The sequence below is a fragment of the Diachasmimorpha longicaudata genome, chromosome 8, assembly GCF_034640455.1.
Source record: "Diachasmimorpha longicaudata isolate KC_UGA_2023 chromosome 8, iyDiaLong2, whole genome shotgun sequence".
Classification (NCBI taxonomy): Eukaryota; Metazoa; Arthropoda; class Insecta; order Hymenoptera; family Braconidae; genus Diachasmimorpha; species Diachasmimorpha longicaudata.
Window position 1 is genome coordinate 4,957,007 of NC_087232.1, and position 27,406 is coordinate 4,984,412.

Below are 27,406 nucleotides of genomic sequence, written 5' to 3' on the forward strand. Positions count from 1 at the left end.
TAAAGGTCTAGTCGAGATTTTTGCGTTTGACAAACGAATCTTAGCCCTGAAGGCAGGAAAAACGGAGCCTTTGATAAATTAATTATTCTTGAAGTAACATGTATTATAATAAGGAGGAACAGTCGAGGGGAAAATGAAGTACATTTAAGCATAGATACCCCTCTACGTCATCGTTCAACGCTCTCGGTCTATTCCATGCTATTATCTCAATTAATCAACTTCTCACTGTACTTGTCACGCACATGATGTACACTAAATTGATGTCGTTTGACACCAGTCGCCGGATATAATGAATTCCTGAGTGGTGAGGTATTATCTAAAGCTTCCATGAATAATTATGCTCATTTGTGATGAAATTGTTGACAAATCAGTTGCCAATTTACTGAGAAAACCTGAAAACAATTCGTAACTAAAGGGAATAATGGAGCTGAAGTTCTCTTCTTGGTAGTCCCTTGGTACATATCTCTCTTTACTCAAGTCGTAAAATTTTCCCAAGACTCATCAACGTCACTGACAGCTCATGCTCAACATTTTGCCAACATGTGTCGAGCGTTTCCCCTATTTTCCACTCGAAGAATTCCGAAAAGTTTCTCGAGTAGCGTAGAACCTGTTAGTTTGGATTCCTATCCAGTGGGAAGAGAAAAATATGGTTGATGGAAGGGAATGGAGGGAATAGCAATAGATCAAAATAGAGTTTAACATTCTAGTTGAAATAGCTAGAGTGTGAATAATCCTCGGGGATTAACATCAAAAAATAGTCTGGAGTAAAGTAAAAATAGTTGACATTGAGGTGAATATCCGAATTCTCAGAATTTTTTATTATTACGAACAAAGGATAAAGTTCTCGCCACTTTATGAACCTATAAATGGTGATCGGGATCATTGTGAAAAGTGGTATTTGAAGTTAGTTGGGAGGGACGGGAAAAAAATAATCATCAAAAAACAGAGGAAAAACCCTGAAGTCCTCTATTGATACCTCAAACCCACGAATATCATTTTTATATCCATGTCCTGCCAGAACCATTACATTTTTACGATCGCAAAGAGCCAGTGGTTTATAGCTCTACTGGGGAAAACGCTTGGTGAGACTTGCAATCGTTTCAACCCTTGAATAAAAAAAAAGAGTGAGGGAGACGTTTCAATACTACTCGACGATGTTCCTGAGGGGTGATGAGGGGAAGTCGTGGGAAATTTCGATTTATTGTCGATGAACAGATTAGAGGTTCAATAAAATAAACAACTGAGGGCATTAAAAGAGATTATATTTCCCGGAAAGGGGGAAGGGATTAATAAGGTAGGTGTTAACACAGATCTTCTCCAGCCTTCAGTATTGTTGAAATAAAATGGAAACTCCACGGCGAGTTTACTCGTAATTTTCACGCAATTGACATTGAAATTTCAACAGTGAAACTTTACCGACATAGGGCAGATACTGACAGGGATGAATCACCGAGAAATAGACCGTTGCCAAGATAAACTAAAGTAACTATTCGAAGTTAGATGAGTCTTACCATTTTTTGGATGTGTTGGCTATTTTCTCCGGGTCTATTTATTTCGCCTGCCGACACGGATATCCCATCATTGTTTACAGATTACTGCAGACCACGCGATGTACACAAACATTTTCCACCACCAAATTTGCCGATTAAATTGCGTGAGGAAAAGCTGAAAAAAAATTATGAATAAATCATTCGGCTTTAGTGGAAATTTCATGTTTTTCAGGCATGAAATCAATTTCCAGTAAAATCCTGACTACGAATGAATTCGTTATGATTTCAAACAAATGATTTGTGTCTCCAGAAACTGTTAGGAATTTTTTGTAATCAATTCCTTCAGAAGTAAACTTGCTAATTTATGAACAAATTGTTACAACGTTCTATTAAAGATTGTAAAAATTTCAGTTCAATATCCAGTAAATTGTGCTGAAATCCAGAGTTAAATGACGCCCCGATGAAAAATACAAAGTCCTTGAATACCCTCAAATCACATGATTCACCGAGCTGATAAACAGAAAGCTTCATCTCATCTCACCCTTCCCCAATCACTGGATAGACAATCATCGTTCCCCCTCGAACAATAACCGAAGAATCCATTGAAGACAGTCTAATCCATGATTAATCCTCTCCTCAACCCCCGGGGCAAACGACGACCCCTCTGTCCAAGGGCTATCCCCACGCGTGTAAACACTCTTTCCAAGCACAAGGGGTTGATAAAAACCACAAAACGAAGAGAATGACGAGGAAAAAGCCCTCGCTAAGGCAAGAACCAAGTGCTGATTTTTTTTCCAGAGATTTTGAAGCCGGCGATACGACAAGTACGACACCGACACACGAGTGCACATAAAACCATGGTGAAGGGGGGTGGAAGCGGGGGGGTTTGTTGGTGGCGATGATGGCGCTTTGCCGGTGGGAGGTTAAACCCGTGATATCCAAGGGGGGAAAAAAGAAAATATACATCTCTCCGATGGTGCTTGCCGCCCTGTTCATGAGTATGGGAATTTATATATGTAGCGTGTTCGTGTAGGGGACTGTACGTGTGTTGTGTAGTGTATGCGCGCGCAACGGCTTTGTCTGATTGTCGAGTTGGTCGGGTAGGGGCTGAGGAGGGGAGGGAGACTAGCGCCCCACGAGGGGGCAACGCAGATCCACTGTATACCCATGGCGGACAGGCTAAAACTCGCTGAAGCAACTTGCATCCTTTCAGTGTTTCAGTCGGCCGCTGAACCCGCGTGCCGTACCATCGTGTTGTCTGTGATCATTCGTGGAAGGATTTTTTTTACCTCCCCCCGCGTTCGTGTTTATTTTTCGTTCTTTTTTTTCCGTTCGTCATTGTTAGGTGTCGTGAAGTAAAGAAGAAAAAAAAATAATTACGATTTAAAGCTGTTGTTTGCGAAAGCATTATGGCCGTGCATGAACGTGATAATGAATTTTGAGTGATTTTTATTATTTGGAAAATACGGGGAGACAAGTTATCTTGAGGGGTTATTTTTGGTTTTTGTGGACTCGTGGATCAGCATTGGTTTACCAGAGGAATCCTCACACCAGTGGAGGGACTACATTGCCTGCATGGTGAGTAATTATGAATAATTATTTGGAATATTCGTTGAGGTCGGTTGTTGTAGGGGTTTTTGTTTAAACTTTTGGAGATGTCGTTGTGCGCAGGTGTCGCTGCGCGATCCCAGTAGACGCGCGGACGACGCGGATTCTTGAGGAATTCGCGGTAAAAATTTTTGTGGATGGCTTGGGGACTTTGTTGGGGTTGATTGGGACGTTTAGGAGGGCTTGGGGATGATGGGCCGGTGAATTGTATAGGCAGGTAGTTTATTGGCTTCGAGGGTGACATGATTTTGTGAAGTCGGTGGTTGGGAAGATGAGGGACGCCGGGTGGAAAGTGATACGGGCATAGAACATTGGTAGACTATTGGAGGGGGTTCACTCTCTTTTTTTCTGCATCGAAATAATTTTTCTGCAGTGGGAGAGAAGTAAAACATGATGCAAGATGATTTTTAATAACTCGTTAGCCAACAGTGAATTAACTTGTTAATAGTTGGCTCACCGAAAAATTGGAATTTACATTTTTGATGGAAAATTTAATTTTCTAAAAGTGAAAAAATGCCAGTAGACGTTTGCCCCTGAGCTGGAGAGTCTGAGAGGTAAATACGATTATCAATTGTTTTTTTTTATTTTGTAATTTTTTAAGGCCTAATCATTTGCATAATGAGAGGGGTCTCGAGTAAAAATACGACGAGACGTTTTTTGGTAACTGAATCATCGGCCGGCCAATTTTTTTATACTCGAAAATAATCTTTTTAAGACAAAGGAGTAATAGAAAGGGATGACAATATCCTGGAAATTTATTTGCCTTTTTTGTTATTGAATGTTCAATTGCCGTGTTAATTAATGAGTGGACGTTTCCTCCTAAACTAGTCCATTTCCTAGATATACGCAGAAGCCAAAAAATTATGAATTTCAGGAATTAGCATTTTCCTACAGAAACATTCTGCGAAATAAAAATTGCAACTCGTGTGTTAAATGATACCAATGACCACTTCTCACGAATAATTACGCAAAGCCATTCATTAGTCAGCCGAAAAAAAAAAACATAATCAGAATTTACGAGCGATGAATATTATCAATCTTCCTTGATTCGAGTGAAATTGCGCAGGAAAGAGGTGCAAACTTTCAATGCCATATTGCTCAATAAACTCTTAATTTCAAAAAATTGTTTATCGACCTACGATGTTGATTGCAACTAGTGGATTCTACGTGACTGATTCGAGCCAATAAACACAGTGCTGTATTTATGCAACACATAATTGTCCTTTTATGTCGCATTGAAAAGAAACTATTATTGAGAATAAATTACTGACATTTCGTTCTATCTTCTCGCTTTCTGCATCTCCAAGGCCACTAAAATATCCTCCAATTTTATATTCAATGGAAATGACAAGTTTCATGGGGATAATAAACGTAGCGTATCGATAATTATTATTACAATATTTATTGACGTGTTGGCGTGTATGCCAGCATCCGTTTTGCGTGTATGAAACATTTCTCTCTTGACGGTGAGTCCCTTTTATTCCGTTTCTTCATGATCTGTGCAGCAACGAAAATAAATGTAAAGAAAAAAAAAATTACAAATGAGGGCTCTAATAAATTACAGGTGTTTTCGATCGTACCTCTGGTTTAAATAAAAACGTTGAAGAGAAAAAGAAATGGAAGTTGAAATAATTGAACTTCACTGGGGCCGATATCTCCACGTGCTTCCGGTGTTAATCACGAAGGTCTGGAGATGAAGTAATGTTTACATTAGAGTCTGTTATTAGTTTCAACAGTGTGCGACGTAGATTTTTCGAAAATTACATTTTTTTATCAATTGATTAGTCATCATCGAGATAGCCGTAGATTTCACTTTTTTTTTCTTATCGTCCTTTGTGATTTTGAAATATTTTTCTATTAACAAATTATCGTCTCAGATTTTTATCTCCACCACCATTTCTATTAAGATATTATTATTTTTTTACACTTGAATGTTTCAATTAATTTTTTTATGAAGGGAAATTTCAGTGTTATCTCTATGCAGTGATTTTAATCTCATTTTTATTTATTTCTTTGTTGTCCTGAGGAAAGAACCAATTATTTTATATCTCTCGGGCCGTGTCCCCCTTAATATGAAATCTGTTGGTGACGGGTTGGGGTATTAATCGAAACAGGTAGACGGAAGAGGGGTGAATTGAAAATGGATAGGTTTTGGCAAATCCGCCATACGGCCAGTCGTTCATTATCGTCCAGCCACCCAATCGTATTACGTGCTATTGGAATTGAGCACTGGTGACAATTCAATTGATGAGAGAGGGGGCAGGGAAGGAGGAGGTCGACTGAGTGGTGAATTTGATCTCCAGCGTGTGCTTGGTTGGTCTGTACTGGTGCTTGGGAACGCCTGACTCAACCAGTGCCAACCCTAGTGCTCCTTGTCGCAGTACGACAATCGATATTTGTTGCTGCATTAAAAAAAATGTGTATGTTACGGGGGACAGTAATTCATTTGCCCATGTTGTCCTGATAAATTAGTGTGCTAACGACTTTTTTTCCTCTTTCATTGAGCATTGAGATGTTAATTTCTTCTATTTAACATGTTATTCATTCAATGTTGATAATTTTCATCAGTAGTTTCCTTTTGTTCGGTCGGATAAATTGGAATAAATCGTCTCAGGAGGAGGGGGATGAAGGAAAAATTTGTTTTATTTTCATGATTGATACTTTTTCCATAAATGTTAAAATGGCAGGGGTATTGGCCAATACTATACGCTTTCCCACGTACACGGGAGTGTCTCTCGACACCTCCATAGACTCGCAATATCCGCAGACTTTAGTTTTTTTTTTTATTATTATTTCTCAAACGTTGAAGTGCTCGTAAAGAATAGCATCCCCGGAACGCCCCGAGAGACAACGATTCTCCTATTGTCTCTGGTTATTCAGCGACTGGTTATATGAATCTCACATCCCCCTTATTCTCCTCTCACCCCCTCTCGCATTATCACTTTTGTTTTTTCAGAGACGTTGAGGCCGATTGATTGTCTGCTCCTCACAATGCACATCAAAGTGCGTATTTCATGGACGAGATTGCATCTTATGGAATGGGGGAGGAGTGAATGTCGATTTTCATGCTTGCTCAATCGTCGATAAATCGAAAATGTCTGAGTCGATTTTGGCAATTTTTTTTTCACCCTCCAGATTATTTTTGGGAATTGAAAATTATTGGGGATTATTTTGAATTGTGTCGTTTGAGGAATGAGGTGTTGTTGATTGAGGGGGATTTTAATGTTTAAATTAGTAAAATTATTGGATAAGGGAACTTTGGAGTAATGACTTGGGTAATTTTTTTTATTCAAGTTTATGCGAGGCATCTCTTCGGCTTCCTTTAGGGGTAGAGCGAGTTATTCCGAGGCTGTTGTACGCCGGTTGAATTGAAAAAGAGAGAACCGTCAATATTTGCCGGGTTTATCGACCCCCCATTGTGGAAGCCAGACTCCAGAATCATTATTTTCACTGTAGAAACTTGAAATGAGGAATGGAGAGGGATATGTTACATAAAAATGGTACCACGTACTTTCGATAAAATCTCGGATGACCCACATGGGGAGTTTTTTTTTTCGGGGTAATGAGGGGGATTCAGGAGTGACGTTGATAAATTGGAAGATATTTCATATCATAATTTGGTGGGATTTTTTTTTTTGTAAAGCTGAATTAGTGGGCATTTGTAATTGATGGCCATTAGGCGATACATTCTTCTGATTGTTCTGATGGTTGAAATCACTCATTCATTTCTTGATTCTGGATGGAGAAACTGGAAAGAGGATGAAATACTTGATGATTTTTCCAAGGAATAAAAACTTATAGTTTACTGGTTATAATTGTTTTATTGGAGAGGACAAATGATGTCGATATTTTATGGAAAATAATTCCTAATTCATTCCGAACTTCTCAATGGTGCTGTTAAATTCCGTGAGAGTAAACCAAGGGACAATTAACGAGTCAGACAATTATCCTGGGTCCAGGGAATGATGAACGAGGTCGCTGGCACTTTTTATCCTCTTCACGAGGAGTATATTGCCATTACCAGCGTCATTACCGTCACCATTATTTTTTGTTAGTGCTCGTTGTGTGGTTAAAGTATTATGACTTGAGAAAAATTAACAATTCCTTATTTTTATTTACTCCGTTAACCGTATTTTAGTGTATTTTAAATTTGATATTGTCAAATTTGACGGTATTGGTTTGATCTACTTCCTGCACGATAACGTTGAAATAGATTCATCGTATGTCAGGGAGATATCATTTTTCGTAATGTACAGTGGGATCAAAGGGTGGGCAATAAATCATGACAACGAGCAGTTAAAAATCGATGGAATGATTCGGCAAATGGAGATATTATTTTATCAATTCAAAAATGAATTCAAATTGTTGGGAATATATCGACGTAGATTTATTTTAATACATTAGGAAGATATGAATGAATCCACAAACTTATGTCTTTAACTTTCCAAGGCTATTCTCAAGTTTCTTGTGGGACTGGTGGGCGTTGAACTTTGAAACGATCCGGATGATGACTTTCTTGTTTTTTTTTTTTTCTCTCGAAACTGAAATTTCTCCAGGAATGACTATTCATTCTTCATTCATTCGCCTCCCAGGTGATGATTGAACGACGAAGGCCGACAGGAATATTCGGAAGTCCAGAGAAATTCAGGATTTTTGAAGATTAACAGTCGTTTTTTTCATCGGAGTATCGATTAAGAAAATAAAAAATCGTTTACTCATCATTCATTCATAGCACATTCGGAGAATTTGCTCCGTTGGGCACTTGTGACTGATAATTATGAGGTTTCTCACGATCACGAGGGTCAAAATTAAAACTAAAACTCAAGTTCTCACAAGAATCAAAAGTTGAATAGAAAGAACATTCTTTCTTTCTCTTTCCGACTATTTCTCCGTCTTTTTCTGGTGTTTCCATATCAGTCTGAGTGCTATCCACTTCTTGGCCTGGTCAACCACTCGACACGAATGCCACTTGAACGTACTCCACCCTTCCGTTGATGATTTTGGGAATGACACTACAGGTGGAAATTATACGTAAAAACCATCGAATATTGTCGGTTTTAACGGTTTACTCTACTCATAAGTTGATGATTAATTATTTAAATTCATCGATCTAACTACTTTAGGAGAATCAATCACTTTACTGAATTTTTAGAAATTGATATCAATAAATTTTTCAATAAATCAATCAATACAATTTGTTGTGTCAAGAAAAATATTGATTTCTCTTGCGTTAATATTTTTAATAACATTTAGTCGATTCAAGTAAAATTTACTCGTTAAAAATTATGGTCTGATCTTCCTAGGAATTAGTTTTTTTAATGGAAAATACTATTAATCGGAAGGAAAATTAATTAACAGTAACGAAGATCGAGTGAAAATAAACCAGTGGTTGTGATCACGAAAATTAATGACTCCTCTCAGTACATTGAATCTGTTGTATATAATTGAAACTCACCGTTAATTTATAGTCCTCCACATGTTGCAAATATCTCTCATCCACAATTTATTGTTCATTGCATTTTCCCTCTAACACTGACATTGTCCTGTACCAGGAGAAAGATGAATCCAACAATTTCGAGACAATTTTCTCTGAATAAAGATGAGTCAGTATTCACTCTTTTATGCCTATTTTTTAATGATCTATTTATATAATTTTGACGCTTCTTTTTGTCCGAGGAGTCAGCCCACTCTTACAAAACAATGAGTGGCATTCGATCTCAGTGTCGTTAGAAATTTTTTGTTTTATTCAAATTCAGGGAGAACAAGTGCGTCGTATATTTCGAATATAAGAGAAGTCTAAGTGAGCATGTGCTCCTCCTACTTCGTTTGCTCGAGAACTCGAGGTTAAATATATCTTTGCTTCTTCTAACAATTTTCATCCTCCTGTTACTCAGTATCTTCTTCATTTTGCACTCTTCCTTTGAGCGGATATGAGAAAATGTACTGGATTATAGGAGAGAAAGGAATAAAAAATTCAAAACTCATCTGTTTCAATTCGTATTGTGAATTGATGGAGTTAAAAAAATTTATACATTTTATTTATCTCTTCAGGGAGAATTCCACGTATTTTCTGGACAATGGATTCCCTTTATCTTCTATTTGCACACCTCCGTTTGAATAGAGAAAAATAATTCCCTTTGAATTTTTTTCATAGAAGTGCTGGGATTTTATAACAGGAAGAAATAAAAATTAGTTACGAATTCAGTGGTGGCAACACTCCGAATAGAATACCAATGGAAAAGTCTAGAGTTGTTGAAATTTCAATTAAAATAAATAGACGAAATTGTTTGATGTTGTCTAAAGTTGAGAGTCCACTTTGAAGGTGATTACTTGAATAGTGAATGCATTTAGCCGTGAAAAATTAGCATAACTACATTTTTTGTTTAGTTGTATTCTCTACTGGAGAATTGAAAAGTCTAGACCCTGGGGGTGTCAATTTTCGAAGTTGTTCTTGCAGAAACTGGGAACCCAACACATTCAATTTCATGTATCCTATGATTATTTGGGGTTTAAAATATATTTCTAAAGAAAAAAATGACATTAATGATTAGGAATGTTGCGAAACCTAAAAATCCTGCTGTCAGCAGGACTTTTATCTCTTTCCTGCGGTTGAGTTAAGGGGTATAGACTGGGTTTATATTCCTTAACATTATTAAAAGGAAAAGTAAAAATTCGTCTTTTCGTTAATTTTTTTTTGTTGATTGAATTGAAAAAAAAATGAAATATTTTACTTGAACTGAGCATTTTATGGAGCATTCTCTGTACTTTCTGGACAACGCTTTCGTTTTATCTCCTATTTACATGACTCTGTTGAAGAGAAAAACAAATTCCATTCGAATATTTTTAATAGAAGTGTTAAGATCTTATAACAGGAAGCAATAAAAAGGAAATAGAAATGGAATGTCGGTAATATCACAAAGGGAATACGGATAAATAATATAAAGATGTTGAAATTGAAGGTAGAGTCAATAGATGAAATTATCAGATGTTGTTTAACGTGAATGTTTCACTCTTAAATTGAAATGTGAATATTATATACATTTAGCCATGAAAAATTTTAATTACATAATTACAATTCTTCAGTTGTGCCCTCCCATTGGGCAGTACTGATGAGCGGATATGAGGAATTGTGCACTGGCATTATGAGAGGAAAAAGAAAATGTGAAAATCATCTTTTGTTTCAGTTTGCATTGTTTATTCATCAAAATGAAAAAAAAAAAATTGAATATACCATCTCTCTATTTGTGGAGAATTCACTCTATGTTATTGATATTACATTGTGTTCATTTTTTATTGACATGTCTCCATGGAAAAGGTAAAGGATTCACGTTAAATAGCTTTTGCAAAAATACTGGAATATTGTAACAGGAGGGAATAAAAATAGAGTGCCAGTGGGGGAATATAAATAGAGAGAGGAAAAGGGGTTGAAATTGAAGGTATAGGGTAAATTACCAAAATTATTTGATAGTGTTCAGAATGACGAGTTGTAGATACATTTAGTCATAAAAAAATCTAATTGCATAATTGCAAAATTTTGTCTGACTCCTTTACGCAATGCAGCTGAGTGGGTAGTGGTGTTAAATATGGTCCAGATACGAAATATTCGATGGGCCACCCGGCAATTACCTTCACTCGAGCCTCTTATTTTTTTGTTTCGTTGCTAAAGAGTAGAACACTCTCGTTTTTTACCCTCGAGGATTTTGTGGGGCCATGGGATGTGAATAAGAGGCGATTCAGTCGATTATATTATGTTTGACAGAGAATGTTTAGGGACTGCCAGTAGGAAGGGTTCTAAATATTTATAAAATACGTTAAATAAAGTAGAGAATTAACTATAAGTATATTAACTATATTAGATTAGGGAAAAAATTTCATTTTTGATCGTGAAAATGATCCGTGAATGGAGCAAATTAGTTTTCGATTTTTTCCATTATTCAATCGAATGCAGAAATGGAGAGAACATTCTACAGACCACAGAATTTACTAATGAATTCTAATTAGTAGTGATTCCGGATAGTTCTACCTTGGTGGTAATCCCTCGTGGAATGCTCATAAGATTTCAATTAACTCGAAGAATTTTTTCCTGCAATTGATGACCTTATGGTGGTATGGTTGGATACAATGGATGAAATGTCGTGCCGAAAATAACAAAAGTCTCATTCGGTCACTAGTGTATTCCTCACTCCCTCTCTTTGCATTCAGTTTGAAGCATCACTATCTTTCTTCTGTTTCCACTTGCCAAATAAGAATCCGAGTAACTAGTCCTCGAAGCTCTTCTCGCTATTACGGTTGAACATTATCTTCAGACATTCAACTACGTAAAGTTTATCATCAAAATTGGAGAAGTTGGCGAAGTGGTTGTCCTCGTTCTTCAACATTTAGTCATTCTTTTTGGTCTGGTTGGTGGTTGAGATGGAGTTGGCTCATTGGATTAAGTGGTAAGTCTCACTTCCTATTTCTGGAGAATTAATGGCCGGATATTTCAGTTGCTCACATCTTTTTGGTAATGTTAAATTACAAGTTGAGTAATTAACTGGGACGTCCAATCGCAAATTACTTTTCCAACTTTTTTTTTATTAAAAGAGTATCTTCAACATTCTGGATTCAGTTTTGAATACCTCGAGTATATGGCATGACAGATTATGAATGGAAAATCTAATTTATTTAATGATGAAGACCTTTTGGAGTTCAAATGATATCTTCATCACTAATTGCTTCGCATTAAATTCTATTTCTTCTGAATCTTTTACATTTCTCTCTGGTCACGAAGTCCTGGAACACTGAGACTTGTGAATGAGTTCTGTATGCAGTAATTCTGGAAAAACGTTTAGGTGAGAAATGAATGGGAGTTTTCAAAAGAATCGTAAAATTTTTTAGTACGTGCTCCTGCATAGATCGGGTTTTTAGTTGAATTTCAAAGGGCCTGGGTTCACCGATTCTTTTCATATTTCATGTTTTTTTGTATTCGGAATAGTTTTTTAATTTATCGGAAAACCAAATGACCAAACTCATGGAAAATCGGGTTTTATGTAATTCTCTATTGCAAAATATTCTTCTTAATTTCCCGGAAATTGAAAAATTTATCTTAGAATGAGATTTTTTTCTTTCGAAAATCATACAAAAAACTGTTGGTCCAAACTTATCACCCCATTATTTTTAATCCCAGCATAAAGTTGCGTACGCTGGTTCTCATGGGCGTTAAACTTTTTAATAGCAAGCGAGAAAGTGATTGCTTGTCGTGGTGGTAGTGGGGTCCAGTCGAAATGAATTTTATTTAAGGTACCCCCCCTCCCCCTTCCTCACCCACCCACACTCGATACCACTCACCCCCCCTATACCCCTCATCGTACACACATACACCAATAATTATGCGACTTCGCACGTGCGCGTAGCACGAGGTGCCAGAGATTAATGTCGTCCATTCGTTACAAACTTTAACGTTCTCAACTGTTTTTTTTTTTTTTTTATATATATATTAGCTTCACGGTTGCGATATGCACTTGGAACGGAGAGGTGTAGCAAAACGAAGAGTGAAAAATAAAATGTAAAAGAAAGATTTAAGAGAATTAAAAAATAAAAAGTGAAAATAATCAAGCTTCCTTTCTGGCGGCTCCTCTTCGACGTGCGTATAACACACACACATACTCCGATGAAAGAAAGAGAGAGAAGATTCACTTGTGGCACATCGTGCGTGGCACAGGGTCACGCGATTTACGATCCGGTCCTTTTCAAAGAAATCCATTGGGTTGTTTTTTAATTTTTTTTTTTTTTTTAACCGAGACCTCCTCACACATTTATGTGTCCTCTGGAGGGAAGTAATAACCGACGCTCCCACGATGAGCAGTTTAATGCAGTCTAGTTGCAGTAAAGTTTGCCACTGGTATCAATGAAGGATACGACAAAATCGGTGTCTTTAAAAGCGTTGAATTAAATTTTCCAATTTCTGCTTTCAAATAACGTTTTTTCGAAGGTACGAGGAGGTGAATCAAATCGATATAAACCAGCTGTTGTATAATAGAAAGAGATAATAAGAATAATTATGGCGATGATGACAGTCAGCTGAATAATTCTATTTAATTTATTAAAATTAACTGAACAGTTAATTACACATGATAGAATAAATTAATGTACTGAATAATTATTCGGGAAGACCGAGAGCTTCGGACATGTGAGGGAACGATTACGGGTTTCGATCCCCCACCCGCTGTGATAATTTTTCGGGTGTCTTTAATCTTTCGATTTCATTATCAAGGGAGAGTTTCATTTGTTCGGTTCATGACGAATATACGGTACACAGGGGTGAGGGGGCTGGGGGCATAATTTTTTTTTTAATCCGAAGGGATTTCATGATCGTTGAATCATGATTTATCGAGTTTTCTGTTTCATAACAAATATCGGAATGTTGATGAAATTTCTCTTGCTGCAGAGATTATTTTTCATGAAAGAAATTGGATCATAAAACTTGAATATTTGACCCTTCTTGTGAAAAATATTGCCTATATACACGTCATACCATAAAGTCCTCAACGCACACAACGGTGTTTATCGGTATTCGTGTACCTCTCTCTTCCCACTGACTTATGTGTGCAGCAGCTGCATTGCAACCTATACCATTGCACCAGTACCAGTGTCATTGACATGGCTCCTCTCCCTCTTTCACCCTCTCATTTTTTTTTTACTCGTGTATAGGATAGGATGAGTATAAACGCGCACTCGCCCTCAACTCACCACACGCGCCATGAGACGACTTGTCCTCCTACCGATATATCGTATATAGTTCTATAGCCCTTTCTGTTACACGCGAAGACGATTATAGCCTCCCTCCATTCTCCCCCTTTCTCAAACGACTGTCTCACTGTATTTTGTTAGTGATTCTGGGGGCAATTCAACTCAAGTTTAGTCTGTTGATCTACGACTGGTGCAGAAGGGGTCGGTACCCAGGTAGGAAAAAACGAATGGGCCAACCTTGGTACAAGCACGGCCGCCGAGCTGCCGTAGCTCGGCACCCGGGCTCCAGCCAAACTCGCGCCGAACTTGGCTAGACCCTGGGATGATAACACGGGGCCAGGCCTGGGACCGAACTTTGGCCAGACTTCGGTCGCCGTACTTTGGCCGCACTCTGGGCTTACCATTCGGCCCGAAATTGGCCCAGGCCTGTTGCCGAACTTTGGCCGCACTCTGGGCTTACCATTCGGCCCGAAATTGGCCCAGACCTATTGCCGAACTTTGGCCGCATTCTGGGCTGACCATTCGGCCCGAAATTGGCCCAGATTTACGACCAGAGCTGTGGCCAGGCTCCAACCGTTGCCTGTATTGGGTTCAGAATCACCAATAAATATATGAACGGTATATCTGATAAGCAGACATGTATTTATTACCTTCAACATTATACAGAAAACAGTTTTATTATGTGACAAAACTTATATTTAAATTTATTAAATCTATTGACAAAAAAACTCAGCCAATCAAAAACTTTTTTCCTCCTATCGACATAGTACATGTTTTCATCCGATTTTGGTTGAACAGTTAAAGATATGCAGTGTTTGTATCTCCAATTTTCATGAAAGATAATCACAACTATGAGATTTTTCCGCGAACAGAATATGAAAACTCAAAAAAATGATTGCAGGTATAAATTGTAGAAAAATCTTTTGTGGATTATTTTCATCCGCTTTTAAAATAAATAATCTACGTAGATCATTTGAATCCGAAATTTAATACGACATACCATATTAAGTCTTAATAAACTCTCTCTTACAATCTAATAATATTAGCAGTCAGTCTTCAGAATTCGAAGATTGTATTAACAAAATATCCAACAAAATAACGCACCAATGTTATTTTTTAAATTAGTAGTTTAGAATTGATAAATTATCGTGCTTCAATTCAAGCATGAAAACAGTCATTATAATAGCAATATTATGGATAATTTATTCCGCTATGGATGATAAGAATTAATTCTTATATCCATAGACAATTGCTGATACGAATTATCCTGATAAGAATTATTTTTTCATCTCGGAAAGACGTCCTTTTTTTACAATAATGTCTTCTCCATCTGCAACTCCGGAACACAGAATGATATTTAGTTGCATTGATTGTGTGCTAGTTCTATATAATATTGCTTATTATATTCACTCTTTCAAACAAACTTAGAAATATAAAAAAGTCTTGGATAGGATTACATATAACTAATTAATTTCAACCCTTAAATTTGAAATCTTTGGGGAATATGGACGCAGTCCGATTGTGAAACTTCAACCTTATAAATATTATTTGACTTGAATCACCAAATACTGAAAACAGCTCTCAATGGCTGAAATTACTTTCATTAGAATTTTTCTTAAAAATTAAAAATCCACTTATTATTTTTCCCTTTAAACTTTTGGACATAATATTTAATCCCTGAACCAACAACGGATATTTATTCCCGTGATCTAACTTATGAGGAAATGACATAGAAAATACTTTATTATGCTAAGATACATCACATTTTCCAATTGTTATTTCCATCTTCTGGATTTCCGACCTCGCCAGGAGAAATATAATAAATATAATTAATACTTCAATGACAGCCGAATACTAAACAATATTCATATATTAATATATATTCTGCCCAATGAAACGCCTCGCGATAAAAATATATTGATAATATAAACTTTTCCTATTAATCGTACCTTTTATCAAGAATATCACAACTAATACAATTACGAAAATGAACTAATGGAGTCATATTAACACAGTGATTTTACAATTCCATTTATCCCGGAAAAATGAAGTATTATCGATTGGTATCAAAGGAACAAACTGAATTATTCTCGTTATGATGACTTGACCCGCGTTGTCGTTCCTTACGCCCACCCTCTCGATCGCCAGAACGTGACAACCAAGTACTTACTTCTGACATTATCTTCTTCTCATCAGTGCTGGATCCTATTACCTCAATTATCACATCAATCAGTACTTTGCATACTGTAGTGTTATAAAAATTTTTCTTTTTCTTTCCGCCAGCTTCCTTTCCGTAACCAGAATAGTGCAGTGACACTGTCTTCCTCAGAACCGCAGATAGGATAGTGGAAACACATATTTTCATCTCTTTTTTATTGCTTATCAAAACTCTCATGAATAATCGCTAAAAATAAAAGAAGGGAAATTTTTTTGAATTTATGAACATGAGAAGACATCTTTGGGCTCATCGCCAGCGGGTTGGTTCTATAACCAAAGCGTTCCAGTGACGTAGACTTGAGTCCCGGTGATGAAAGATTTTTTCATCACCAGAAAACGAACCCAGTGCATGTGTCACCGCCCAATTTATTGATTTTACATAAAAAAGAAGAAAAACGATCAATTTCAGATATATTACCAGTGTTTCTACGAGATTTGGGTCCGTTGTCAATATCGCTTCGTATTCCTGGAACTTATCATCCATTTCAAATAGTAGTGGCGTAGACATCTGCTTCTGTATTTCAAGCAAGCTAGGACCAGAAGCTGGGGCTAGATTAGTGCCAATGATTGTGGTCTTGAGCTCATTCATAGACTGCTTTAAATCGTAAGCCATCCTGCGTCTTAAATTTTCGAGCTTTTCATCTAATTGCTGATCAAAGTAATCTCGAAGGGAGTTCAGGATTCGACGTTCATTATCAGCATAATGACTAGATGACAACTGGTTTTGTGGTCCCAGCATTTTTGGCATCTTAGCAGGGGGTACCATCATTGATCGTGAAGTTTTTGGAGTTCCTGGGCTCACAATCGAATTCAATCCGTCTTCAGCGCGTGTAGTAGACGATGCACGCCTTTTTCGGTTACCTTATGAAATTAAAGGAGGACCAAACGATATAAATTGATGGGTAGCAGCATCAGATGAAAAAAAAACTACCCAAGCCCCCACCAAAAATATATAATATAATCTAATTCTATATAAGTTCCGAATTTTGTAAAGAATGTTCAAAATATAAATTGGACCATTTTCAAATATTTATAAATATAAATTTTTTCATGCGGGAGGAACTTGGCCGATGATTGGTCATGGAATATCCGAGCCGATTTTACCTGAAGCGTTATGGACTAGTGGTGAAGGAGGTGTCAAATGAAGTTCTTTTCTTGTATTTCTCGCTGAGTCCATCGATTTTGTAGGTGACTGCAGAATTCCATCGGAGGAATCATTGCTCTCAGATTCATCAGTTTCGACGTCTTTAAGCAAAGTAATATTCTTCCTTGACCGCTGTTTAAATGATAAACATGCACCTGGAAATTATTGAAAATGATGATTTATCCCTGACCGGATCATTTAATTAACACGAACTTAGAATTACGTGCTACAGTCCCATATTACCTCAAAATTGATTTATTACCTGTTGGTACAGATCGCGATTTACTCGACATTTGCAAAAAGCCAGAATTATTTTGAGCCTTTGAGGCTCGAATCTCCTCAGGATTAGCTATAAGACAATCATGATTTTCGTCTTCAGAGTCAGATCCACTCTGGTAAATGCTTTGAAATCTTGTCTTTGGTTTTGCTTGTATACCTACGAAATTTTACAAGTTTGTAGTGAAGTAGTAACACAACGTAAGTTGTCTCCAGCCTTTGTTTTTTATAGCTATTTCAAAGTGGGGAAAGAATGCATGCATTTGAAAAAATATTTTTTTTGTAGAACCTATCGCTCCTACAAAAAAGGTTTCTATCAAAATTTTACCATTTTCCGTAGATGTTCACTTTGATTTACCTCTTCACAACAGAATTATAATGCTTTCCTACATAAGAGATGGTGGGGAAAAATGGAACGTTTCTCGTCCCCTCAACATTCCAATGCTTTTATGTATAAACAATCATATCAAGTGTAAATCATAAATTTTCCACTTTATCTTGTTCGCACGTAGTGATTTCTGTTAGCGACTCAATTTTTTGATGAGTAAAGAATTGCAATAAAAAAAAATAACCTAATATTTTTCGACCACAACATAATAAAAATTTTCTTATAAAATCATTCAATGCGATTCTCTCTTAAAACGATGTTTCGAGACAAATACACATGTAATGACTGCACAGATACATAATTAATATTTATTTTGTAAAAGATTTCAAAAATTCGGTCAATCTAATTCCCAATTTAGGGAACGATGGGTCTTTTGATGTTAAATACGAGAGTTGAATAAATTGGGGATGAATAATTGGGGTTAAGAGTGGTTATAATTGTTGATAATTGACTTTTACTTCATATTAACAGGACTTACCAGACTTTGGAGTTTGATTTCTAGGTGGAATCGGGATTTTAGTACTAAAGATGTTGTTTAGTTGAGACTTTGATGCAGTTAAGGGTTTTGCTGAAATTTTTGCTTTCGAGGAAGTTTCGGACCTCCCCCCCTTTCGATCATTTTCACCATCGGTTGTCTCACAGTTGAGAGTTACTTGGGCCTTTTTTAATCTTCTGCGACCCTGATCCAAATCAGCTGAACACAATCAACATATGATCCTTTAATATTGAAATGAACCCATCGAGCAATTCATCAAGTTATAAGTGGAGTCATTTCAATTTTTGTACCTGCTCCGGTGATGAAGCAAAATGGATAACTTTGCCAAGAGTCCTTGGGCGAGTGCAATTTTTCCAAGTAGTCGTCAAGTAGATGATATTCAGTTGTCGGTGGGAATTTACAGGTGTCTTCTTCTGCACTATTAAACCATTTTTTCGGCACCAAATCAATGCATGGTAGCCCTTTTTCGTTTTTCTCGAGAAATTCGATGACTGCGAATGGTTCGCTGAGATTTTTTGGATCGCGAGATGGATGTGAGGTTTCCGACATTTTAGGTTATGAAAAAAAATCACGATTCGTACAATTGAACCTGGTGTTTTCGAGTAGTTTCATATAAACTGATAACTTTGCAGAATGATGCATATAGCTTATTATTTAACAGAAAAAATTGCGTTTCTATTTCCATGTGTTTTGAACGGTTTTTTGTCATCACCCCACTGATGCTTCTTTTTTAGCGCCACTATTCCTTCAAAACGATTATATCACAAATATCTGTCAAACACTTAACACACATTTAATTCACATTAAATTCTCACTTCTTGTAATTTACCGTCAACTTAGTTGGTGAAATCCGAATTTGAGACAAAAAGCCCGATAAACGGATGATACGAGCAATTATGAAAGGTTATGTACACGGACGCCAGATCTAACCGATTTATGTCCCACTTGCATGTAACGACTCCACTATTGAAATTTTCTAACGACCTCGATGATCGGATTTTCATGTCGATTGTTGATTTAAAACATAAAATTGTTTGTTTCTTCCACAATTTTAATCACGAGTTCAACTAAAACATATACCCTCATTCATATACCCTCTTACCAAAAAAAAACTGCATTTCACAATGCGAACAATTTTTACGTTATTTTCTAGTGGAGGAGGGATATGGCGTATTGTCGTCCAGTTACATTTAATAAAGCACATTTGTGTTTAATTTTGTGTGCCTTCTTACATGTCATTTCAGCTGCCCAGGACTTAATGTAGAATATTCCTACTCGACTGGAAAAGTCTGGATAACTAAACGCCTCTTCCCTACTACTTTCCTGGTGTCCGAAAATATATATACCAGTAAGATCATCACAAATTTTGGATTTTCCTGATTTAACGAGAATTTGTGAAATTACGAAAACTTTCTCAATATCTAGGAGTACCACGTTATTTGGATGACTTGTCGTCAAGGTTAGACCATTGATGTTGATCATATTTGATGTTAAATGAATTTCCCCATCAATTATCATCGTTGTAGGCTTTCTCGCGATAACCCAATCACTCAGTATGTGTTTCTGATTAATTACCATGGTTCCTCCAGACTCCATCTCAGTTAGTCTGTTGATAATTTGTGTGAGTGGTTTTATCGAAGAATGAACGAGTTTTTTAAATAAACCAATGTAACTCTCTCCCCAAAACGCTGAGAGCTCATTCAGAGGAATTTTAAAGTATTGGGCATCATTAGCAACGTGGATGATACTATGCCAACTGAGAACTTGAGCCCCTTCATCATTATAAACATCAGGTAACGTCTCGAAACAAATTTTTAGCAGAGATCCAGCATATTCACTCAAATCCTTAACGAATTCCTTACTGTTTAAAATTCTGCTAGCAAAGACAAATAATGAGAAATGACAACGTAAAGGTTTCGGTAAGAAATCTTGTAACACGACGATACCACAATAATTAAGGAAAAACTTGAATTGTGATGCTTTCCATCTTGAGATATTATTCACATCAAATTCTTTCCTTTGAAATTCAATAGGGATATCGGCTTTTAATGACCTCATAATACCATCAAGCCGACGAACATCAGCTAATTTGATCCTCTGGGCTGAACTTCTCGTTAGCCATTTATCCAGCAGCCATTTCATATTACCAGAATAGAATAAATGCATTAAATCTAATGGCACTTGTTTTGTCAGATCGAATCTATCCAAAGAGAGCAGCGGGGACACAGAACCTTCATAATGATGTTCTGGTTGAACTCGCGTCTCGTAGGATACTTTAGTGCGTAAATTTGCATTGGTCACTGGATATATGCGTTTTCCTCGTCTTCCACAACCTACTGTAATGCCCTTGGTGAAACACCTTCCACAGGCATAGAAGGCTCCAGGAGCTTTGTGGCAGCAAATGAATGCTCGAGCTGGCGAATCAGCCACTATTGCTACAATTTTCACCTCAAAAACCTTGTCATCAATGCGCAAACCATTTTCTTGGAGTTCATTGGCCTCTTCAACAAAATCAGTCATGAATTCTGTGGCTGATAATGGTTTCCCATCCCCACAATAAATCGCGGCAGCAAAGGGTTTGGTAGTGTAATTTGGATGCTGTATTTTTATTGAAATTGGCCAAATTTCCTTCTTAGCATTCCGGTATACCTGCATACCGTCAATATGAACCAGAAGAGAAATGTCGTTTTCTCGATAAATTTGAGTTGAAATTATTTTTCTGAGTCCCGAGGCGATTCCCAAATAAATGAATTCACCTGGAATCTCATGAACTCCTCTCATGGTTGTTAGGTGTCTGCAATGGGGAGTTTGCAAAAACATTCCCCATGAGAATTCAATTTTTGGAATGCTGTTCCATATGGGACCCAAGCCTGGCAAACCATGCCCCTTGTCTGCCTGGCCATGTCTCGGGGCAAGCTTGGTGACCCAAGCCTGGCAAGCCATGCTCTTTACCAGTCTGGCCATACCTCGGGTCAAGCGTGGTTGCCCAAGCCCGGCAAACCGTGCTCTTTGCCAGTCTGGCCATACCACGGGCCAAGCTTAGTGACCCAAGCCTGGCAAGCCATGCTCTTTGCCGGTCTGGCCATGCCTCGGGCCAAGCTTGGTGGCCCAGATCTGGCAAGCCAGTCTCGTGCCAGACCTGGCCCGTTTCGTGGACATTGGCATTTCCTACCTGGGTATCTCCTTCGTCAGTGTCACATGTGCCTTAAAAAGTTTTTACACTTTTTCTGCAATTTCGTGGGGGGTGGGGGGAGGGGTAGGGATGCTTGTGTACAACTCGAGAAGTTTAATAGTAACGAGATAGGAGTTTAGTTCGCTGAAAAATTCGAGTTATTCTCAATTACGAGTGGGGGCTTTCTGATACTATTTTTCGATATTACGTCAACTATTTCGGAAAAATTCACTTTTTGTCAGAGCCGAAATGGAAAATTTTTGTTGTATTTCGAAAATTGTGGACAGCCATTGGCTATTTGGTCTATTAATTTGCCGCACAGTGACATTGAATGCGATTTAGTTGATTAAAAGTCATGAAATTGTAGATTTTCCTGGAGATTCAGAAAATTTTTAAAAAATGTTAATGAACATGCGACTTTCTCAATTTATGTGAAAAAAAATTGAGAACTCCCTTTCTTTTTTCAATGAGAATTTATTAAAAAATTTTTAACATTATAAAATAGTTGTTTCGTTAGTTAAACAAGTACTTCAGGTATTGTCTTTCCCATGTGTATTAATTCAACTAAAAATTCCCATATAGTTTTCATTCACTTCACTAATTACGAACCCTTCATTGTTCGATTCCTCGTCATATTTTTTTTTTATTCAGCGGACAATTACACCTCATTAAATGTTTATGAAAAAAAGCCTTGTCCGTTGAAAAATTCATCTTCCTCAACCCCTTGGTCTTTTCACTCTCGATTCAACGATCTTAATCCACTCCCCCCTACCACCACCCTTCCTGCCCTCTGCCCCACAGTGCTGAAGCACTGAATGAGACTGGGATGCCCTCGGGCCTATCCTCCTTGCATTGCACGGCTGTTGCCCATTTGTTGTCGTTTCGTCTCACTTTATATACCTATCTCAAACGCGTGTTACAAATTATGGGGTCTCGCGAAGTTGTATTCAAATTACTACGGATGCGCTACCATTTCCCTCCCTTTTACTCCCCACTACCTCTCATTCCCTCTCACTCGTGCTCCCTCGTTTCTTCTTAAAATCGCGGATGTCCCTTGCAAATTGCAAAACGTCGTGGCTTGAATTACTCACGTCAATTTTTTATACAATACTACCAGCTGTTATTTTCAGCATTATCAGAATCATTAAAAACACTGAGGAGACTACACTCTAATTATTATTGCAGTATTCACGCAGATTATTAATCCCCGGTTCAAGTCATCTGTAAAAATTCTAAAGTCCTCCTTCAAATACATTAATTAAATTCAAATGAAAAAAAAAAAACACCACTGAATTGGGCATTTAAAAAAAATCATTAAATCCTGTTTTATGTCCAGATACTTGGGTTTTACCTTTGAAATTCACAAACTAATTAACCCCTGAAATTCATTCAAATAAACATGACTAAAAGTTAGGCCGTAAATAATCTCTTGAAATGTCACTAATAAATTCCCTTCAACTGATTATTTTTTCCGGTATAATCACTGGTAATTTTCTTACATTGTTAAGGGCAACACTGCAAAAATATTTTGTGCGTGGGCAGTTGTTTTTAGTGCAATGGTTACGTCCCTGGAACTCAGCTGGAAACCTGGAGCAATGTTGCCAGATGCACAGAATTTTCTCTTGACTCTTGTATCATCCTTCCAGTCCTCTCCCTTGTTTCTCCTCTTTTTATATATACTTGTATTTTTTGTTCTCTCTTGTAAAATTTTTTTTTTTATTCCCTTTTATTCGCGTATCTTCTCTATAAATGCGAGGAAGCGAATAAACGCCTAGGCACAAGCCGGTTTCAGACGGAGATGTTCGAGTTTATCTTCATCTTTCTCTCTCTTTTCTCTCTCTCTCTCTGCCTTCCTCTCATGTGCGTCTTCTTGTTCTTCTCACGTGGTTTAAAATGTACCGATTGTACTGATGGCGAGGGGGGGTGACCATCCCTGGAGGGCCTGACTCGATTCTGCTACCCTCCTGGCCTCCTCCACTTGGTTTCTCTTCGCTCCTTCATTCGAATTCTCATTTTAATTTTTTATTTATTTATTTTTTTTCATTGCATGTTACTAACTCCTCTTCCTCGCAGCCTGGGGACATTTGGAGAGGGGGAAGAGGACCTCTGTTTTGCCGACCTGTCGGGAGCACTCGGGATAGGATTCTCTCACTGAAAATCCACTTGGCGATGAAAACCTGTTTGAAAGTGTCGCGTGGTTACTTGGAGATTCTCGACTTATCTATCCACATGACTTTTATGGGGTTGTGGTGTAAAAACAGTTTTTGCCTGTGATTTTTGAATTAATGGGGTAGGGATTTTATTAGATAGCTGGGGAAGACATTCCCACGAGAAGGGAAATATTTTTTTTTGCGAATTCTGATTTTTTTAAATGTCGTTTGAAGATAAGTTGGTGGGGTGTGAGGGGGAGGATAAAATAGAATGATATGGGAATCATATTTTCCATACGTTAATTTGCTCAACTGACGCTTTATAGAAGTCATTGGAGCAAATGAACACTACGACATTTTTTTTTTACTCATTATTTGTTCTCAGGGACACGTAATCGATCTTTAGTTCATGCGAAATCTCGCTGTAATAGACCCGCTTAATTTGCAAATAAATTATTCCTTCAATTTATTCCGTTAATTACGCTAAAGTTGAGGAGTTTTAATTAATGAAATTATTGCCTTTAGTGGATTTAATAATTTAAGAAATTAATCTCTGTATTTTTGTAGTTGATACAGTAGTAGGGAATAAGTGAGTTTGTTTTCCCACAAGAACCGGCACGCGCTCATACTGAAATCCCCCGGACTGTAACTTCCGCGTGGTTAAAGAGGGATATTTCCCCCCCCCCCCCACCCTCCCCCCTATTCTTTTATCCACCTCTTTACTTCTATTTTAGGTATGTTAATTGCTCGAGCTCGGGCTTGGATGCATTATTATTTCTGATGATGTCCTGCTATGGTATATATGTATTTACGGAGTTTTAAATGGTGAAATTAATTACAACATGTGTGGAATGATTTTTTTGTATTTTGGTATTTCTAATGAAAAATGTGGGGAAGAAATAATTTCGTTGGCGAGGAATTTCTTTATATGGTCGGGGCTTATTTATTCCACTTTTTTCAGGAGCCAAGTGAATTCATAGAGAGTATAAACAATTGTAAATGATTATTCACGTAATTAGGGATACCTCAGGTCTCTGGTTATATTTTTGGACAGGGATTTGCTGATTTTATTCTCTCCAGTCTCTCGTTAACTCACTCACTCACTCACTCACATTGAAAATTCAAGAAAATTTATTGAATAAGCGGTTAATACTCTCATTTATGTCAATATTAAATTATCAATCAGGCTTGAGAACCTCAGTCTCACGGCCCTCAGTAATATGAACTCAGTTTAATTCATTATTTTTACAATGGATAAATTACTTTTACTGAATGAATTATGAATGATTTTTTAAACCATGTACTTACGCATAATATTACCTCAGCGTCATGAGTGCACCCGCACGAGGCTAATGAACATTGACACTCGTTATAGGGGCGTTGCAACTTCCGTTCCCCTCCATTCCCCTTATCCCATCTCTCTTTCTCTCTTGTCACGGGCATTATTCATGTAACCGGTTAGCCAGTTATGTCTCTCCTCGTTGCACTCTCAGGTGGCAAGCAGGTTCTCCACGATAAGGAGTTTGAAAAGCCATTATTTATCAACAACATAAAATAACAAAAGAGAGGAGGTAAAAAAAATTTCTCTTTTTTTTTTTTTTGAGATTTACTTTTGCTGGTTGTTTGTCTCTTATTCTTCATTCTCTTTACTGCCTTTTAAGTGCATACAACTTGGGTGATGCCATTTTACTTTCTTCCTTTCATCCAGCGTTGATTCGTTAACACTCACGCTTGGAAGATTTCGCGGAATAAAACAGTGCGGTTTGCCACGCTTTGCCACAAAACGTTGTAAACGACATTCTTGGATGAAGAGTACTCCCTGGGGATTTGCAGTGGTTGGGAAAAGAGAGAAATAGTATATTGAGGAGTTGTTGGGGTCAATATTCTAGGTGTCAACAGGTGGTGGGTTGATGCTTAGACTTGTTAATTTAAAGGGATTTAAAGGGGTAACGGAAGTGGTTGTTGAGATTTTTTTTTGACCTGTTTGTCTTTGATTTTTTCAGTTGGAAATAGGTTAAATTATTAGGGGGGGTTGAGGTATTACAAGGGATGGCCACCAACTTTAATTTGTTTAAGTTATGCATTAAATGAATTTATTGACATTTTTTTGTCGCATAAAAAAATCGAGAAGTTGATAGTGCTCCGTAATATTGTTTTTAATTCTCATTTTAATTACGTGAAAAATTATGATTATTATCGTGTTATCCCTTAGTCTTAGATTGGGTAATCGGTGGGGAAAAGGCGGTTGTTCGGTGTTTTTTATGACGCCCTATGAATTATTGTGAATTTTATATCCAGCGTTTTTGGAATATTCGAGAATAACTCCTTCATTGTTGTGCAAAAATTAGTAGACAAAGATTTACGACACTGGGAAAAGAATTTTGAGAAAGAATTTTTTTATTGTCGCTTGTACTGTGAACTCGAAAGCGGTTTAATCTGAGGCATCTGTTGAAATTTGAAGAAAGGCTGTCCTCTAGCGTCATAAACTGTTCTTCAAGTTCCTCAGTGAGAGTTTATTTTCATGTACTGTTCAACAGAACATTCGTTCGTTCCTCGAGCGAAGTAAAGATGGATTGCATGCAATCTATTCACGGTAAACTGACTAGTGATGTTAATAAATTAACAATTTCTGAAAGGTTCATGCAATTAATGAAATATCCTCGAGATCAAAATAAAATAGAAATATTCCTGTCAAAGCAGTTATTCCACAAGTCTGTGAAAAAATATTGCCAATCAAAAAGTTAAATGGGGTCTAAAGTTTAATGAGTGAAAAAAAATTAAATGTAAAGAGTTAGAATTAGATGTTTAACTGCAAATGATAATAATAATTTTAACGAATATCGTGCTTTACGTTGTTAAAGAAATTTTTAATACCGAACGATAATGACATTTAATACCTAAAGTTGAGTAAACTCGACTTATTCCATTTATGGAAACCCCGGGGAATTTCATGGGATGTTTGTACAGAGTGAGTGGTCACTGGAGACCGTTGTATGCTGTTATAATGTTGATTGATAATGCGCGGCCAAGTAACGAGCTACAGTGGACATGGCGCTGTGCCCCCCAACAACTGCTATTTCCCGGACCCTTCTGTCTTCATACTCCTCCTCGTTTTTTTTTCTTTTATCTATATTTTTTTTTTTGTTTAAAGTGCTGAAACCCCAGCGTTGGGTTATTTACGCCACACAGAAAGGAATTTTAGGGAAAAATTAGACCTCCAGGGGGTGAAACGAGGGATGAAGGTCAGTTTTATCACAAAAATTAGACTCTCAAGTATAATTTTTCCAACAAAACTTGATCTAAAAAGTGGAAATTACTGTACGTGTATTCATGTTCATTCTACAATTCATATACATTATTTTAGTATAAAATATTAGGTATTTCAAATTTTTTAATTAGAAGTTTTTAGATATTTGAATATCTCTTCGATGTATTTATGGTGCAGCATCTGCAAATTTTTTCGGAGTCAATGGTTTCGGGCAATTAAATTTTATTAATTAGCTATTAATTTTGAACGCTCCCGGTGGTATCTTAGACAATACCATAGCACGCAGTCGAAATCTTGGATCCCCACAAGTACAACTGGAATCGCTAATCTTTCCAACCCTTGCCAAAGAGGCGGTGAGATGGTAGTGATTAGCTCTGACTCGATTAACAATGACAATAGCTTCTCTCTTGAGCTTACAATTTTGATATCAGGGCTTTGCAGACATCTTAAAGTAAGAGCTAAAATAATC

The 27,406-nt window shown here is 37.1% G+C and overlaps 2 protein-coding genes and 1 long non-coding RNA gene across 4 annotated transcripts in view; 1 reads left to right on the forward strand and 2 right to left on the reverse strand.

The window, feature by feature from the left end:
- Positions 1 to 645: 645 nt before the first annotated feature.
- On the reverse strand, positions 646 to 2,328 carry LOC135165030 (uncharacterized). The gene is made up of 3 exons (XR_010299416.1): positions 2,032 to 2,328; positions 1,512 to 1,665; positions 646 to 1,106 (listed from the first exon to the last, which is right to left on the reverse strand). It is a non-coding gene; the product is annotated as an uncharacterized LOC135165030 (long non-coding RNA).
- A 369-nt stretch (positions 2,329 to 2,697) lies between these two features.
- The window catches only part of LOC135165360 (probable serine/threonine-protein kinase dyrk2), a 113,514-nt gene continuing 88,805 nt past the window's right edge, over positions 2,698 to 27,406 (forward strand). For both annotated transcript variants that reach the window (XM_064126569.1, XM_064126571.1), the window contains exon 1: positions 2,698 to 3,068. The gene's annotated coding sequence lies outside the window, so the exon portion shown is untranslated. The remainder of the gene's footprint in view (positions 3,069 to 27,406) is intronic.
- LOC135164996 (uncharacterized) lies at positions 14,091 to 19,049 on the reverse strand. The gene is made up of 6 exons (XM_064125840.1): positions 18,638 to 19,049; positions 18,330 to 18,545; positions 17,450 to 17,623; positions 17,148 to 17,342; positions 16,462 to 16,904; positions 14,091 to 16,230 (listed from the first exon to the last, which is right to left on the reverse strand). The coding sequence occupies exons 1-6, from the start codon at positions 18,894 to 18,896 to the stop codon at positions 15,880 to 15,882; spliced, it is 1,638 nt and encodes a 545-aa protein (XP_063981910.1). The 5' UTR covers positions 18,897 to 19,049; the 3' UTR covers positions 14,091 to 15,879.